Genomic DNA, 18553 nt, shown 5'->3' on the forward strand with positions numbered 1-18553 from the left:
CAGGAAATTCCTACAGAATGGTGCTGCCATATTGTGCATGTGCAAGTGTGTACCGTCCACTTACACACTTTGTTGTGTGTTAAGAACCTCCAGATTTTGTGCCTAGATTTTTTTAATAAATCCTGGAACACGGTATCATGGGTTTAGACCCAGTTTTGTCCCCTTTGAAGTAATTCTGCTAGGGAGAAGGGGTAAAACTTCAAAGAAGAATGGAGAATCTGAGACCAGAAAGGTTGATCGTGACCAAAAGACAGAAAATCAGAAATATAAATGTTTATATATAGAAAAAGAAGAGAAAAAAAGAGAGAATTACAATGAACTTGTAATATTTCAATTCAAAGAAACATATTAGCAAGGGGGGGAATCAAGGGCAATTTTGTGCACCCAGACAAAGTAACATCATATAAAGATTTTGTCACATGCCGCCTAGTTAATTAGCAGGTATTCTCCTCCCGTGCACTTCCAGCTGGCAGAAACTCTTCTCCTTGCCCTTCCTGCAGCTGCATCTATATGCAGAGTGTAAGATCTAAGGTGTAACACAAAAGCAACAGACGGACTCTTCTCAAACAAGTTTAATAGCAAATAAACAAAGGAAGGTACCACACTTGGCATATACAAAATGACTTGTTGTCGGTGTATCTGTGCAATTAAAACAGCTTTAAGTTCCCCTTTGGGACAAAAAGAAAAAGAAAAAAAAAAACAAAACACACACACAAAGGAAGAAAATTCCTTTAAACACATACTCGCTCGTTCCAAACTTGTAACAAATCCTTTCATTTTTTAAATCCACTACACAAACTCTGCGATCAGGTAAGAAAAGCAACACGTGCTCCTCTGCTTTTTAAACCATTAAAGTAAAATCCATAATTTTCTACAGAGTACAACACAATTCCACACAAAAGACATTTTGTTTTGCAAATCAAAACAAGAAAAAAGGAACAGCTCAAACAAGGTAAAGAAAAGCATTTCTACGACTGAATCACGACTTTGAGTTGATTAAATCCCGTTACTGCAGAACAGACTCTACATTTGGTCATAGTGGCAATTTGTTTTCTCATCACATTGTGAATCACTTTACATTGTTTTCTAGTAGAAAAGGCAAAAAACTGTACAAAACCCCTAGTGTTAAATACAATGTTTGTACCAATAAAAAAGCCCACAGGTTTGTCTCCAAAATGTAAATTTTTTTTTTAAATTATTCACAAAAAGCAGCCAAAAATCAGAAAGGCAGCTGCTGCTCCACTGTCTCAAATCCATTAAAACCACCACAGAACAATTAAAACAATCAAAGGAAGGAAAGGAAAGAAGAAAGGAAAGAAACATCCAATGTTTGGCATTTTGGTTTTGTCCAGAGATTTTTCCACAGGTTTCCCAAAGTTCCTCATGGAACTACATACACATTGTACAGAAATGTATTGGCAAAAGTGACTCAATACATTACAGGGTATCAGTGCCCCCTGCTGACAGATGTCCCTGTGCATTCAGACTGTGGGGCTAACAGCAGCCATCCCACAACCCTACCCCCAAATGAGTCTCCATCCTCTCCTCATCCAGCCCCAACCCCACAGCTCCCAGAACTATACATCACACCCCAAAATAAGCTGATTACAAGACAGAGCAAGGACTGTCTATGCCAATCCAGCCAACCTTTTACTGAGACTATAAATCACCAGCCAATTTAGGGGTAGGAAAGAATGAACACTGTCACTCTTCACCATCCCATAACAAAGGACAAAGGTAATACTTCTACCCAGCTTGAAGATCAGTCTCATATTCTCACCATACCATTTCCCTTGGGATTTCATCTCATACTCTCTTTCACCCCTGGGGTTCCTTCACCAGCTCACCTTTCCTGGCAATTTAAGTTTCACCACAGCACGCAATCTTGCAGGTGCCTTTATTCAAAAACTAGTCTCAGTTACTAGCCATGCAGCCTTGTAGCAGGAGGTAGGTAGGGTAAGGGGAAGCCTGCTGCCCAGAGAATGGTAACCTGTTCTACTCCTTCCACGAGGCAGGAACTAAAACTGCTTGGCTCATTACCCAATTAAAAACTAAACAAAAACTAAAAAATCTCCATAGAGATTCCCCAGCTAAGGCCCTTAATAAGAGGAGCTGAGGTTGGTACCCTGTTCACGTAACAGCTTGGGAGGCTGTTGTATTGTGCTTCTCACTTGGGTAAAGAGCCAGCAGTTGTGAGACCAGGTTTACACACTCCTTCTCTGGGATATTCCAAATATTCTACTTCCAGAGCCTTTGAGCCTCCTTCCACTAGGGTCTGACTGACAAAGGTTAAACTAGGGCTGAACTCTACAAAAAATGAAGCCCCAAATTATGCACGATAAAATACCAGTAGAGAGCACCCCAAGGGAGCACTAATTTTGCTAGAATTTTAGAAGCAGAATTGCTGCAAAGATTCCCTATGTCAATCCCATCCTACCAAAACACCTACTGAAAGAATGCAACCAAACCCCTTCGAGCCTCCTACAGCTCTGGAGGTGGAACAAGGACCAGATGCTGTGTCAGGCAGACAGTCTAAGTGCACAGGCAGATGCCCACAGATGGCATTTGATAAGAATTTGTCACACCAAAAAACATACCAATTTAAAAGGATACCTTTGAAACCCATTAAATCGCTCAGTTTTTGCACGAACTATAGAAAACAGAGAGGTGAAGGTGATATATACAAGGGTGTGAAGAAAACAGCAGGAAACATGCAAAACATTTTCTGGGCACTATCTGAATTTGATAGAATAAAACAAAAACATCACATTTTGCTGAGGAGATTGTGATTACAAAAAACCAAGCATGCTAGGGTTTAACAAAACACAACATCAACTTTGATCAAATTTTCACTGCAGACAGAGGTTGATAACCACACAGAAAAGGAAAAAACAGTAAGTGCCAAGGCAAAAAATGCAGCTACAATCAGGAGAAAATGTAATTCAAGTGTTTTCTGCTGATGCCACTGAAGTCAGAGTTTGAACTAAAAAATACATGCTGTCTCCTCAAGCACAGAAACCAGATCAGCAAAATGTGACTAGGAGTCTCTTGAAAGATTGAGTCACACCATTTAACTTTTTTTTTCTTCAAAATGTTGTTTTTAAAACTATGCACACAGGAAAAAAACAAATAAAATAAAAAACTAAGCCTAAAAAGTGATTGGCTTTATGTTCACAGAAATACAAATACCCCACGAGGTATGCTAGCAAGGCTGCTCTGAAGACAATTACAAAGAATCAGAATCACAAAATCAAGTGGTTATCTTACGAAGTTCTAGAAAAATAGAATTTTTATATTCAAATGCAAGTTTAAATATTCCCCTTCAGCAGTCTTTCTAGCACAACCAATTTGGCAGCACAAAAAAAAACCCAAAAACAACCCACAAAGAAAGAAACAAACGTAATAAAAATACACATCAGCATCAAAGGTCAACACAAGGTCAAAGGTGAGAGTTCAAGCATCAGAGAAGCTGAAGAGACAAGGATTTGGACGATGTACTTGAACGCCACATCGACATGCTTTAGGCACAACGATGAACAAACGGCAGGAATCTAGAAAAAAAACAAACCAGAAAGAGGGAGACCCACTGAGTTACACAGAGCAGTACATTGAAACAAGGAGAGAGAGAACAGGAATGGGCACTGTACAATGAGACCTCTTGGGGAGGGGATTGACAGGGAAGGGCAGCACATGCCAACGATGGACAAGTAAAAGTCAAAGTACATGGAGGACACCAAGTAAACATCAAACTGCCAGAAATCAAATGGAAGCAGAGGCCTGGATTTCCCTTTGGACACCGATTTGTGGGACACATCCTGGCCCAGTGACATACTGATTCACGTGCATTCACCTTTGCCCTGTGCCCTGCTAGCTTGGCGTAAGAGAAAAAAAACAAAGCAAGCACCCTATCCTAGGAACCCATCTCCAAAAAAAAATGCCTCTGGGGCTAACATTTACCTGCAGAGATTCAGACCGCAAGAGACAGAACAGAGGACACAAAGGGGGGGGGGGGGGGGGGGGGGGAAATCACAGGTGGTTTGATGGCTGAGACTTTTCTTCTGTCCTATTTTATGGGAAATTCTTAGACAGTGGTAACCCAGGAAATCCATGCTCTCTTGCTTCAGCTATAGTCCCTCCCCATCCCTTAGGAAACAAGGAAGCTGGGGTTGGTTGGTTAGGAACAACAACAACAGAAAAAGATTATAAAGACAAGTGAGCGGAACTGAAAATCCCACACAACAGAGAGGAATTCCTTAAGACTTGGCTGCAAGTTAAGACTTGTCCTAGCTGAGCCCTTTTCACACCATTAGACCTGCACAGGGATTTTCCTTTCTCAACCCCTTTAAATAAGTAGCTCCCTCCCTGCTCCCCAACTCTGAGGAGGGGATTCTGAGCTCTGAGAAGCTCTACAGTCACTGTTGCCAAATGGAAGTATGTTTTGTAAGTAAGCTTTTCTGAGCAGACTTTTCAGAACCGATAGAATCCCTACAAGGGGTACAAACAGCTTTGCTGCCTTCTCTTGGGCATCAAACTGTAGAAGAAAAAGAAACCTTTCTTTTGAGAGGTTGGGGGAGAAATGAGGGAGGCAAAGGTAGAAGGGAAGCAGTACCTTTCAGGAATCCATGTCACTCCCAAATTGGTGTCACGCCCTTTAGGACTCCTCAAAGCTACTCAATGACCACTGCGAGACCTTCTTTATACTGTGTAATGCTTTGCAACAGGTCTGGGGAGCTCAAGCACTCCACAGCGATCCCTGGGGGCAACACAATACATTGCCACTAGATCCCTGAGCTGACTAGCATTTGTGGTTTGGGTTCTCTCTCTGTTTCCCAAACCAGAGAGAGATCCAAGTGAGGGGACTAAATGAAGTCCCAGTAAACAGGGAACAGTGAAACATTAAACATTATTTCTATGCTCCTGGAAGCATGCAAGATGCTTACAGACTGCTGCACAGACAGGATTTCTGCCTCAAAGAGCTTACAGTAGAGAAATAAGCATAGGAAAGAAAAACAGCTAAGGGATCAAAAGAAATTTAGCACATGTCACAGGGCATTCTCGTGTGGTTCATTTGGGGCCTCTTAGTATTGATTTTTAAATGTCTGGTCTTGTCAATAATTCTGAGGGAAAGACTACGATTCATAAGAGGTCTTAGAAGCATCTTAAGGAGGGACTTGACTGAAAGAGTGCAGCCAGAATGGCCTAGAGCAAGCAAATGACTGCACAAAACAGCACCAGCTATTTTTGTTTCTCTCACTGCTGCGGTTAACAATGTTATGCTACAATTTTCCCAGGTTCTGTTTTTTTTGTTTTTGTTGGGGGGGGGGGGGGTTATTTTTTGCTTTTTTTTTAAACATTGTGACATTTGTGGTCAGCAAGCCTTACATTTATGCATTTCCATCAGGGAAATTCCAACACATGCTGCTCATGGGCATGTGGGATTTGAACTTTCTTATTAATGACACTACTCAGGTGAAAAAGCTGTGCTGCCAGGTGGTCCAACCTTGCTATTTTCAGATTGTTGATAACTTGTTTTAAGTTGGGAAGAGATTCACTAGGTTCACCACAGTGCAAGTTCCCCTCTTCTCAACAGCTATCAGCAAAGGATATGTTCTATGTTAATTCTGCCTTGCAGAGAGGTAGGTTATCTGTAACAGCATTTACTGTTTAGATTAAGGGCTTTTTCTTTAGACTTAATTGTCTGAGGTACTAATTAAACTTTCCAGATAAATTTAACCTATGTCCCCTATTATCTCTCTTGAAACATAAAAGATATTTCCTATAATTCTTTGCACCTCTTTTGGAAAGCTCCAGTCCTCATTTTGCTTAGGCTAAAATTGTAATAAAGTATGTATCTGGCATTTTCTAATAAATGAAAGCTCTGTATTACTAGAAACAGAAGCTAAGCTATGAGAAGATATCTAATATTAGATTCCATTACTGAGGTGCTGAAAAATCTAATCCAAGAGCAGGTTTGCAGTAGTGCTTGGTATTAAACTGAATCAGGATGAGAACACAGACGCGCTTAATTCTTTCTTACTATGGTATGCCAAGTAGAATAAAATGCCCTTTGAAAGTCTGCAAAGCAGGCAGATGCCCCGACTCTCCCCATCACCACTCTCTTTAATATGGAGTACACTTATTCACAAAGATGTGTACAGTACACATCTGCAGTTTGGAGTTGTGTGTTTCAGCAGAAATCTTATGTGGATTCTTTGGTTTATACACAGAGAATACTTTGCCCATATGGCTACTTAAGTAAATCCTGTAGATATTTGAACCGAGTTAACTCTACACCCAATATCAACAAAATAAAAGAATTTCAGAAAAGAACATAGGTGCATATTTGGTGATAGCTTCCAATATTTAAGTATTAACAGGAAAGACAACTATATCCCAAATAATTCTGCTGCCTCAAGTTCTTAACCCCTTTCTCCTCCCTTCCGAGTCTATCTTTAGTAGCCTTTGCCAGCATGCATTTTTTTTTGTTCTGGGAAATTTACCATTCACAATATTTCTAAACGGTTGTTCAGAGTGATTTTGCCAGACTTAGTCACAATGAGATGCTAACTCATACAGTATTGTTTCTGCTCAATTTGTTCTACTGAGTTTTAAAAAAACAGCTGACTGATTTAATTTCCAATAGAATGAAAGCATGAGGGGAATCAGAAAAAAAAAATACAGCAAGGAAGAAAACTCGCTTCAGATCTGACAGGAAGGAGGCAGAAATCCCAACAGTCTTTGGCAGCTACCACCAAGCAATCATGGACAAGCTGAATCTGTGATCAGCTGCATTACCAGTGGTAAAATTTCCTCTAGTCACAGACTTGATGCATTTATTAACTTTGGCAACAGATACTTGGACACACCAATGTGAAGATGAAATACACATACAGGGCCAGATTTTCAGATGGTGTCAATTAATGCTGATTCTCACCACCTGAGGATCAGGTCCTTAGGATTTAACCTGCATAGATTTACTTTGGCAATACTTGTACTATAGTTATGCCAGTAAGGCACAAAAGCTAGCCGAGTAGGCTGCTACTATGGGATATAACCACATTGTTTAAGAAGAGTAACAGGGGCAAACTGAACCTCTGGCATAAGTAGATGCATTTCCAAGTTAGGTCAATGTAAATTGCATCTATTTAGACTAGGGCTGAGTTTGATCCATAGGTTGCAGTGCTGGGGACATGGTATTAGAATACAAAGACTAAAAATCCTAAATCTAAGGCAACTGAAACAACCAATTAAAGCAACAGGCCAGAATGCAGAGTCAAAAGGGAAATGAAGCAAGGGTCTCAGATAGTACAGTAAGTGGGGTGCAAAGGGGGACCAGATAAGAGTGACTGTAGAGACCCTAGAGCACAGCTCTCTCCTCCAATGGTTCACAGCATTAATCCATCCCTATTTAGCAGTTTGTTGGGCTGCAAACAGGCCGCTGAAAAATCAGTAGTTTCAAATGATGCATATCATTGCATGTGTAAAACAATCATATTCAGGATTCTACAAAACCCTGGCCTTTTTTTTTTTTTCCAGTGAAATAATTTAGGTAATAAATATTCTCCACCCTGGAGCTGTATAAAACTTCTATAAAAATAGAAACAACATTCTTGGTTTACAGCAGGTCGCACCTGGAGCGGCTGCTCCCAACCATGATTTTTTTGTCTTTTTTTTTTTTTTTTGCAAAGTATATTATTTATAAAAAAAAATCCCATTATGACCCCGGAGGCCTTAACACTCCAACACTTTCTTCTCAGATAACCAAGACATCTCTCTCCCAGTGTGCAGAATTCAAGTGTACATGGTTTACCTAAGTGTATATTTATGTTTCTAGAGAGACTCAAATAATCAACATGGAAGGGTACCACATGCCAGCGTAAATGGGAAATTTGGCAGTCTGGCCTTTTCACTTTTTGCCACCAAAATACTCTTAATAATACTGATAGATATGTCCTACTCTCCTGCCAACATTACAGGCAGGTTGGCACCAAAGATGTTTGATTTTCAACCTTGCCAACAAGAAAGGGCATTTCACCCTAGTTCTCTGATGCTATGGGTCAGGCCTTGCACATTTGAGGTTTAAGATTCCAGGGGACCCAGTCCCTGGATGTGCGTGACATTTCCAAGAGACCATGACAGTCACCTGCACATGACTGCACATTATAAACAACATCTCAAGGTTTAATGGGGCTTATGGCTCCTCTTGCTGAAACAAAGCAGGAAATTAAAACCCAGTATCTGATCCTGCACACTTCCTATTCAGAAGCTGGTTTCCAAATACAGATTGCAATGCTACCTGGTGGCCTGGAAAACAGCATCACCAGCTGGGAACGCAAAAAAAGGGGAAATGGAGAAAATGAGGTAAATGGAAACCCTATTAATAACACACAGAAACTGTAAACTTAATCCAGTGACAAAGTAGATTTTGGTGATTATAGTATGAGACTCTACTGTCACTACTTTAAAATAGTTCAGGCCAGAATGCCAAAAGCCCTTTGAGCCCCCTAAAACCAGTGTATACAAAGGCCCTTGTAATACATTGGCAAACTCAGAAATGTGCACAAATAAAGCATGTTTAGGTTTACAGGTAAAGAGTTGTTGATTTTCATTCAATACATTGGGCAAGAGCTGCTGTGAAAGGCAGAATAAGACTGGATGGCTCAAGGATCTGCTTTGGAACAGCAGCTCTTATAGTCCTTTCTGCTGTGTGCCGGCACATGCCATTTTAAAGGAAAACTGCAGCATAAAAAACAAGAATCTAATTACAATTCCAAATCTCTGCACAGAATAATTAGCAAACAGGAAATTGCCTTTGCAACAGAGTATGACTCTGAGGAAGCACCTGAATGTGCAAAGCAGCAGAAATCTCAGAAGTCATTGTAAAATAATTGTGTTGTTAATTTAGCAGTCAGTTTAATAATAAATAGTTAGCACTTAATGACTGTTAATTCAAATAACCTGTGAGATGGGCAGTATCCCTATTGTAGAAATGGGGAAGCTTAGGCACAGGAAGGAATTCACATAAGGAAATCTGGGGCAGAACAGGGATTAGAATTCATGAATTTCTGGTTTTTAGTCTCAAGCTTATTCCTTCAGACTAAGCAGTTCCTGTAAACCAGTAGCTCTCAAGCCTTTTTTTTTTTTTTTTTAGCTTGATGCATCCCTTGAAAAATGCTTAGATTTTCATTTGTTTTTTGATTATAGAAAAATAACAGAGTTAATCTTTTGTTGCAAAGAACTCAGAAAGACCACAACAGGTCTGAATGATTTTAACTACATGGATTTCTATTTGAAATCATCTCTGGGCCTTATTTGTAAACCTAACAGTTACTTACATGGCGTGGCACCACTTGGCACTCTGAGAATCATTGCTCTATACCCTCACACAATTCCAAACTGAACTGGACAGGGATATGTTTTTCTAACCTTCGGGAAATTCAGACTGTGTTAATTAGTGTCCCATTAAAATGTAACGCTAGAAGGACTATGAGGTTTTTGTGCTGAGACAAATAATTGTCAAATAATTTCATAAAGTGCTGTGTTCTTCCACAGTGTTATATCAGCATCGCTTTATATACAGCAAAATTATCACTGCAGTTTTCCTTTAATCCATTAACCTCTTTGCCCTTTTAGCTTTTTTCTTGAGTTAGAGAGAGATTCATCTAGGAAGTCCCAAGAAAGGCATTTAATTAAAGAACCCTTAGTGTGGGGAATTACCAGGGGGATCTGGGGCCTGCTCCTTGCATATTACAAGGTAGTTTGGATTCTGACCCGCCCCCTCCCCTCATCTTCTTTTGTCCTCAGTGCTGTCTGGTGTCAGTTCTGTTGCCCCTTCTATGCTCCTTCTCCCATCACCAAGGTAGCTGGCATTGGTCCTTCTCAACACACACTAGTAATTACAAACACAGCAAACTTCAAATAAGGGAGAAAAAATAAAAAAAACCTCAGCGATATGGCACCTAAACTCCAAAGTAAAACACTGGAAACAAAAGCACAAACTTGTCCTCCATCCGAAGCAGAATTTCCAGCAGAGGCTGCAGCCGAGTCTTCAGGGGAAGATGTGCCAGTTAGAATGACATGGGTCAGCTTCCAGGACTGTAAAAACACAGCCTTAGGGCTTCGAATCATTAAGTGCGCTCCTCCCCAACTTACCAAAAGATCCTTCTCACTCCAGTCCCAGAGGGGAGGGGCGCTCAGTATGGCTTGCTATCATTCTTAGAGCGCTTGAGCTGCACTTTCAGACGTTTCATGCCAATCTGAAAGCCGTTCATTGACTGGATGGCAGCCTGCGCAGAGACAGGATTGTCATAACTTACAAAACCTGGGGAAGAGGAAAATACAGCATTACAACACGTACAAAATCCCCAGAAAGCAGTGGAAAAGGCTCTTAACTGGACATGCAGGTCATCTCAAGGCAAACAGTCTTACATGGAATCACATTTTCAAAAGCTTGCAACTTCACTAGATCACTCACAGGCACCTGTCTTCATAAAGGCTCGTCACCAAATTGTCCCTTTCTGCTCCAAGCTACTTTGGCACTGGAGATGGTAAGGCAAGTTATTTTTTTTTAAACAACAGGGAAAGTATTTTTCCCCAGTCTTTTTGGATGCAAATAATCTAATTATTTGTTGCTCACACTTTAAGAAAACTCAACACTGACAGCAGCTCAAACCTGGAAAACTTCAGTCCAAAGATGAAACTTTAGGAAAGTTATAAATGACTGCAAACATTAGCATGGAAGTTACAGATATTATTCCCAGCTATGAGAAAGATTACTTACCTACTGGGCATAACTAAACCTAGGTTGTGATTCTTGGAAATGGAATGTCAGTATAGAAGACATAAAAAAGGAAGAGAAATGGTGTTGCATGTCAAAACTAATTATGAAGACTGAAGAGCTACAGCTAGATAACAAAGATTAGACTGGTGAAACTATCTGAATAAGACAAGAGTAGGAAAGAAAAGGAGGCGTTTACTACTGAGTCTAAAGCTAGACGGGAAGAATGTGAAGTCAGCTAGCTCTTTTGACAGCATAAAATATTATATTTAGAAGAATTTAAACACCCAGATCTCCAGTGGATAACAAAAACTGCTAACATGTTTTAAACAGGTCTCTTAATACTGTATTTACACAAATCCATGCGACTTTGATCCCCCCCCAACAAACTAATTGGACTCTATACATGGAAACTTATATATGTTACAATTTTCCATGTACAGAGTTTAATTATTGGAGGGTCATCTTAAATTTATGCCCCTCACTGCTACAGTGAGGAAAGCAGCAGCACAGGGGCAGGGAGTCTGACTCCTGTTCATCTGTTCACCCCTTGCTCCACAGTTTACCCTATGCAGTGGCTTTGACTCCAGCTTCATCTCCAGCTTAGGGCACAGAGCTCCAGTTGGCTTGGGACCAGAGCTGAAGCTGTATCAGCTTCCCCATCCCGACAGATCTCTCCCCTGCGCTTCCCCAACAATGCACCCCACTCCCCATCCTACAGTTTCCCTCAGGTCAGGGCCAGAGTTGGAGCCGGAACTGCAGCTGCCACTTGTCCCGGCCATGCTTGAATCAAAGATAAGGTTTCTTTGTCCCTCATGTCCCATGGGGAAAAAACCCCGTGTCATGGATCTGAGTAAGCATAGTAATTTAGAAGAAAATTCTGTGAGCATAAAAAGTAGAGAGAGATTGTTGTATATTACCGCTGATGCAGGAAGATGCCTAAGAGAACTCATGTAGAAGCAAAAGATTGGGAATGCGATGATAGGGAACTGCTAATACTACCAAACACAGCTTATTTGATATTTGTAATAGTAAAGAACAGGGGCTCACACAATCCAGCAATTTAAGAAATTAGACTCCAGGAAGAAGTCTAGTAAGGTGGAAATGGGAATTATTTAAATCCACCACTATGGAAAAAGGCTGGAGAACTGAAAGACATGATAACTTAAAAGTACGATGGCCCAGCATTTACAAAGAAAGACCAGGAGCCTGACTGACTTAAAGAAGAATTGTTTACAATCTGAAGCTAAAAAACACTGAGTATTGAAAATGGGAAAAAGACAGAGGCAAAGAAAGTTTACAATAGTTAAAGCTTGTGGAAGAAGGGAAAAACAAAAAAGGGGCAGCTAAAAAGCCAAACAAGATACTATCCAGAGGAATTAATGGATATAAGAATGCTTTTAATAATATATAATCAGGGTTAAAAGTAGAAATTAGAGAAAAAAAGCAAGTCTATTAAGAACTGCAGGTAGAGATGAAAGTCTAAAACAGGATAGCAAAATACTTTTAAAAATTTGCCCTTGAACAAACAAGAGTAGAAAGTAACTGAAATCTATAGCAATAATTTTTGATAAACTGTAAGTAAACATTTGAAAATTTTAAATGTTTCAAATCTGTCCCTGCCCCATGCACAAATCGGGGGGGGGGGGGGGGAGGAGAAGCACGTGCCCCCCACCACAGCCTGCTCCTGGGGGGTGCACAGTGGCAGGGAGCTGTCCCCCACTTTCCCCCCACCATGATGAGCTGCCCGTGGCTCAGTCCCACTCCTTCCCAGGGTTAAGGCCCCAGGCACTGCCCTGGCTGAGCAGTGCCCCAGACCCAGCCCCAGCTCCACTCCCTCCTTCTCCATGAGGGCCTTGATCTGCATCCTCCCCCTCCACACCCCTTCCCTCCCAGAGATTTACCTGCAGTGAGCTGCTTTCTACACTGTCTGGCTCTATTCTCAGTCATGTGCACATGCATGGGCATGTACATGGCCTCCCCTTGCACCCTGATCCCAACAGCCCCAGGCAGCCCCTTGCAGGCTGGAACGCTGCCAACCTCCAAGAAGAAACCTGCTATTTCCCAATCCCTGCAGGATACTGCGAATCCAGGACAATTGCTGTCCCAGAGTCATGCAGCCCAGGACCCAGACTTGACGTTCCCATTCTGGGACTGTCCTGCCCAATTAGGGACGGGTGATCACCCAAATTCAAATCAGTGGGTTCAGATCATATGCATCCAAGACAGTTAAAGTTCAGGGGCTAAAGTTTCAGGGTTTTGTTTTTTTCTTGAAGATTAAGATTGCTTTGTTTTCCATTTTCTCCCCGGTTATCTGTAACACTTGAAAAATTAATTCAGTAGCTTGGTAATTTTGGGGGGCTAATTCCCTTCACAGAAATTTAGGGCTGGAAGGGACCTCGTGAGATCATCGGGTTCAGCCTGCTTCCAGCCCTAAATTTCTGTGAGTCTGGTAATTTTGGGGGGCTAATTCTTTTAACAAACTACTGAATTATTTTTTTCAAGTGTTACAGATAATGGGAGAAAATTAAAAACAAACAATTTTAATCTTCAAGAAAAAGAAAAAAAAACCCCATGAAATTTAACTGGCAAATTCCTTCTTGCATTTAATTTCTATCCCTAGTAAACTCTTAAAGAGTAAAGTCTTAAGAGAAAAATATTGCTAAATCTTAAGACAAAAATAGTACCGTAAGTAATAAAAACAGCATTGTGGATTTCAAAACAGGATTGTGGATTCTTGCTGAATACATTTGTTTGGTTCTTTTAGAAGGATTATAAAAAATTAGTTGATGACAGAAATGCAGTTTCTGATATTTCTAAAATACATTAATTTCTACAAAATGAGTTAAAGTAACATGAACAATGACATGCACTGAAAACTAGATGATGGACCAAAACCAGTGAAGTACTGAGTTGGGGGTAATATTTAACAAAGTGTCAAAAGCTGTTATTTATGGAGTTACTAAACATTCTTGCTGATGATTTGGAGGAGAGTGGAAACTGTATATTATGCTAGTGGGAGCAAATGTAAATACTAGTGAAAACAAAGGAAGATTCAAAAGTATCACAGAGATGACAAACAAAAACAACAAAATGAGAAGCCAAGTTTCACAAGTCTGCAAAGCAGAATGATAAATGAAGCTTGGAATTTTACACTGCAGTCATCATATCACAATACAGGAAAAGGATGCTCCTAACTCTCTGCCTCTGAAACAACTGGGCCCTTTGTAACCAGAAAAAAGTACTAACAAACTGGCAAAGTCCAGAGGACTAGAAGCAGCAGCTTCTGAGGAAAAAACAATCATATGATTAGATGCAAAAAGCAAAATTAGCACAATGCTATGGTTGCAGAATTAAAATAATCCAGTGATTCTCAACCAGGATGTTGCAAAATTCTTTTAGGGGTGCCACACAGTATTAGCACTGTTAGGTGTCCAAACACCTACACGATTCACAAGATAAGCCCAGAGATTTCAAACGGGAATCCTCAGTATCAAAAACATTTTGATCTGTTGTGATCTTTCTGAGTTTTTTGCAACAAAAGAATTGCTCTATTATTTTGCTACAGTCAAAAACCAAGTGTGAGCTAAGAGCTTGTACTTTGAGGGAGGCTTCGCATTTGACAGTGCTGGGAAAGACCAAAATTGATTCCAACTGACTTCCTGCCTTTTGGGCAGGGGGCTTGACCTGATGATTTCACGAGGTCCCTTCCAGCCCTAATGTCTATGAAATCTATGAAATAACTATAAATTCAGAGATAAAAATTAAGGGTCCAGCAACAATTTATTTGGCCACACTATACATCCCACGTTTATGAAATATATTTAATGGAAATGATTTATTAAGCTTTACATATTTAATCAAGAACATGAGAATAGAATATATTAGCATGTGCAACGTGGTGGTATTAATTTGCTGGTGAAATCTTAATTTAGGTGTTTCCCGACATTGTTATTTTAACACTGCAAGTGCAATGGCACATAAGTGTAGTTTGTTGTGGGTTTTTAGAAAAATGGAATATGCTTAACTGTATTGCTTAATAAGTGTTATACTTCCTACAATAGAATTTAGGCTTTAAAATTCACTGTGGGCAATACCTAAACATGAATGAAGTTAAGCATGCTCAATGGCATCAAAGAGAATGTTTTCTGTTATATCTAACAAGATGGAAGGTCCCAGAGAAAGCTCCTTCCTACACTTCACATTTCAACCATTTTTCTTGCAGCTCTTGTCAAAACCAGAATTTCCCAGAAAACCATTTTCTGTCAACCTTCTAAAATAGGTAAAGCAGCTCTACTTCAATTACAAAAGGCCTAAGGAATTAAAAAATCTACTTCAGACACTGAAATATTGAAAATGCCATTGTAAGAGATCATATTTCAGAACAGTGTGTTTGATAAGACAACTGGAGATTATACCAGATCCTTAATAAGAGACATAAGCAGCATCCACAATAACTTAGCTAAGCAATAATTAACGATGGGGGTAGTATCATGACTACAGTCGGCAAAGTTTTCATGGTGTAAACACCACCAATAATGAATTATTTGGGACAATGCAGAGATATGAAATTAAGAAAAGCAAGAATTCAAGATGAGTATCAGGAAAACTTTCCAGACCATGACCTGTGTCAGGGCATGGAATTAGGGAAAACCTATTGGTTTGGTCAAAACTGAACTGGACTAAGCACTGGAGAACAAAATACTAAGAGCAATAAGTCACTGGTTTCAGGAGGATCAACTCTGGCTAGCCTAACACGTAAAGGAAGCATAGAAGGTAATAGGGTGGACACTCATAAGCTGTACAGACTCTAGATTAATTTAGTATTGATATTTCAGGCTACTGAGCACCTTAAGGGTCAGTTAAGGAAGGCCCTGACAATTGACCAATGACAGCCAAAGAGCAAAGAAGAAGTCTCCATCTTATTGATCATCCCACCTAGCTGTCCCTATACTCCCTCAAAAAGAACCTTCCTCCCAACTTATTTTCTCCCAAAGAGTGACCATTATGTATCTTCTCATTGCCAATAGACTTGGGTCTTTCCATGCTGCACTCCCATCTAGAATTAATGATGGGACTCAACATACCAAAACACTTGCTTAGATTGGTCTGCTTGTCAATGAAAACCTTGGCAGAGACGACATTTCCAAATGGCATGAACATCTGGAGCAGGTCCTGGTCCCCAAATTCCTGGGGGAGATGGTAGATGAACAGATTGGCTCCCTCTGGACCTTCAAGCATTCGAAGAGAAACACAAGTTCAGAGAAAGCATAGGAAATGCAGGATTCCTTTTATATCAAAGACCAATATCCATTTGATCCAATTAAATCTGCTCTGCCTCCCAAAGAAAACCTTCCCATTAAGAAACTGCACCTATTTGATTCCTAAATAAGCTATGAAAGTCCCTCAGATAAGCTTAAATGCAGTGTGCTGACTAAAACAAAACAGGCACCTGCACCAAGTGTGCAGCAGAAGGAAACAAAAAAATCTAGATAGTAAGGCAAAAGTGGCCCGATACTCTGTATGTGGGTCTCTCCCCAAACACTAAGCTCTTATCCCTTGCCTCTAAGTCAACCCAACTCATTCGATCTACTGCTCACAACCAATTCTTATACTCCTCATTTTTTCACATAACTTTCACTCTACAAGCTAAATAAACTCTGTATCTACGGGGTAAGAACACAAGTGACAGGGACTAGTTAAGGGTGGTAATCAAAGAAATGCAAGTAGTGAAAGGGAATTAAAAAGGAAAAAATACCCTTCTTGACTACAAGGTGCACTAAGGCAGGAGAATTGGCTCCCCACATAAAAGAGCTGAAGCACCATTACACAAACTTGGAGATTAAAACTGGACAAATTCCCAGACAAATTCATTTAGGATGCTAAATGATGCTATTTCAAGAAGCTGTGCATGCGATATGTGCACAAAGCTCAAGGCTTCTCTCTCAAAATCTCCATTCCCATTCTATGCAGTTTCCTGCCTACCTTCTTTTTGACTTCCCGCTGCACCAATACTCTGCTGCGTTAACAGACTCTGGTTATAGAGTGTAGGCAAAGCAGCGGCCGCATACTGCTGGATCCCAGAGTAGGCTTGAGTGAGGGCCTCCATTGTGCTACCTGTGCCATTTGAAAGGCTACCACTGCCGAGTCCACCATTTAAGGCTGCCATCCCTATATATATATATATATATAAGAAAGGAAAATGAGTTTTTAATTAAAGTGATGTTTCTAAAGGTTCTATCAGGCAACCTTTAATTACACTTCACTATTGTCAGCAGTAAGCAACAGAGTACAAGCAAGAATAAACAGAATGGCTTATTTAAGAAGCAGCAGCACAACTCCAAAAAAATGACCAACTATTTTCCCCTCTTCCCACTCTATTTAGAGCTTACCTGCTAAAGAGCTAACATTGAGGCCTGCTGTAGCCCCTGCCAGTGTCTGCAGTGCTCCCAGAGAGGCCATCGGATTGACGGAGGAGCTGCTACTGGAACTAGGTGAGGAACCTGCTATTAAAATGAAGTAATAAATACCAGATAACAATTTCTTCTCTTGCTAGTTCAAATACCTCACTAAATTGCTTTCACCATAATGCTTACAAGAAAATAGTCAACTAATAATGATGACAGCAGGGCAACCAAATATAGTCTACATTACAAAACTGGAACTAAATAATCTATAATAACAGCACACTAGGTATATGTTATATTCTTCCCCTCCATCTCTTGGCTGTTTTTGTCTTTTCAAGTTGTTTAGAGGGGACTCTCCTACAAATATGCAGAAAGCCCAGCACAAAACTGGTTACTACAGTAATGTAAAATAATTTACTGTAAGATATCCAAGACAAGCTTGAATGCAACTAGTACACAGTTACTAGTTAGGATCTCCACCCCAAAGTAAGATCAGGAGGATTGCTTGTTTCTCATTAAATGTGGAATAAGATGAGCACTCAGAATGTATTGTCATCTATCTTTGAAATATCATACCCAAAACAAGAAAGGGGTCCGAGACAGATGGTGAAAAGATTACAGAAGGCTCCAGTAAGGCTGAACCCAAGGTTTCGCCTTACTGACAAATCAGGGCCGTGAATGTCTAGCATCTATTCTGGCAACTGAAATAATTTTCCACTATGGAATTCCTATTACAGTGGCTGAGGCTGTGGCCAGGGCCAAAAACAAGGCAGGGAACACATCTGAAACAAACCATACCCTCTGTAATACCCTACATCACCAGCTTCCCCATCCTTATTATTCTACAAGCAAAGAGTCAAAAAGATTATTTATGAACTAGACAGGGCTCCTGAAACTGTCACAGCCCACAAGCCAAGATCAGTTCAATAACAGGCAGAAATAAGTCTTGGGAAACTGGATAGGACCTCTGATAGAAAGTAGCTTGTTGGGTCTATACTTCCTGAAATGAGTGTTATTTCTAAGAAAACAGTCAAACTGTAGGTCATCTACACAGATCTTGCTATTGATAAGAAAGAAGAATTTGTATCTCTCCACTTTCATCCCCCTTCTCTCTCTCTCCCCCCCCCCCCAGCCTGTCTTTCACCCATTGACTCCTCAATCTACATTTTCACTGACTACCTGTCTTGTATGCATACCAGCCCAGCCACTGGCTTCTTTACTTTTCATTCCATCCAGGAAGAGCACACACCAACTGCTGAAACTTCCTTTGCCTGACAAAGGGTTTTTGAACCCGAAAGCTTGCTTAATAATTATTTTCCAACTATTTGGGTTGATCTAATAAAAGATATCAGATTAACCCAAGGAACCA

At 40.3% G+C, this 18553-nt stretch overlaps 1 protein-coding gene across 14 annotated transcripts in view; it reads right to left on the reverse strand.

Annotated features, from left to right (window-relative positions):
* Window positions 1-557: 557 nt before the first annotated feature.
* The window catches only part of CELF1 (CUGBP Elav-like family member 1), an 81959-nt gene continuing 63963 nt past the window's right edge, over window positions 558-18553 (reverse strand). For 10 of the 14 annotated variants that reach the window (XM_014602310.3, XM_059722857.1, XM_059722858.1 and 7 more), the window contains 5 exons: window positions 17170-17283; window positions 16763-16948; window positions 15865-16008; window positions 10153-10321; window positions 558-3551 (listed from right to left, as the gene is read on the reverse strand). In XM_014602310.3, the coding sequence (XP_014457796.1) occupies window positions 10194-10321; window positions 15865-16008; window positions 16763-16948; window positions 17170-17283 (572 nt within the window). In that variant the 3' untranslated portion in view covers window positions 558-3551; window positions 10153-10193. The remainder of the gene's footprint in view (window positions 3552-10152; window positions 10322-15864; window positions 16009-16762; window positions 16949-17169; window positions 17284-18553) is intronic. The other 4 variants (XM_019476752.2, XM_006267774.4, XM_059722859.1 and 1 more) reach the window with 1 other exon arrangement.

Source organism: Alligator mississippiensis, chromosome 2, assembly GCF_030867095.1.
Source record: "Alligator mississippiensis isolate rAllMis1 chromosome 2, rAllMis1, whole genome shotgun sequence".
In the NCBI taxonomy this organism is placed as follows: Eukaryota; Metazoa; Chordata; order Crocodylia; family Alligatoridae; genus Alligator; species Alligator mississippiensis.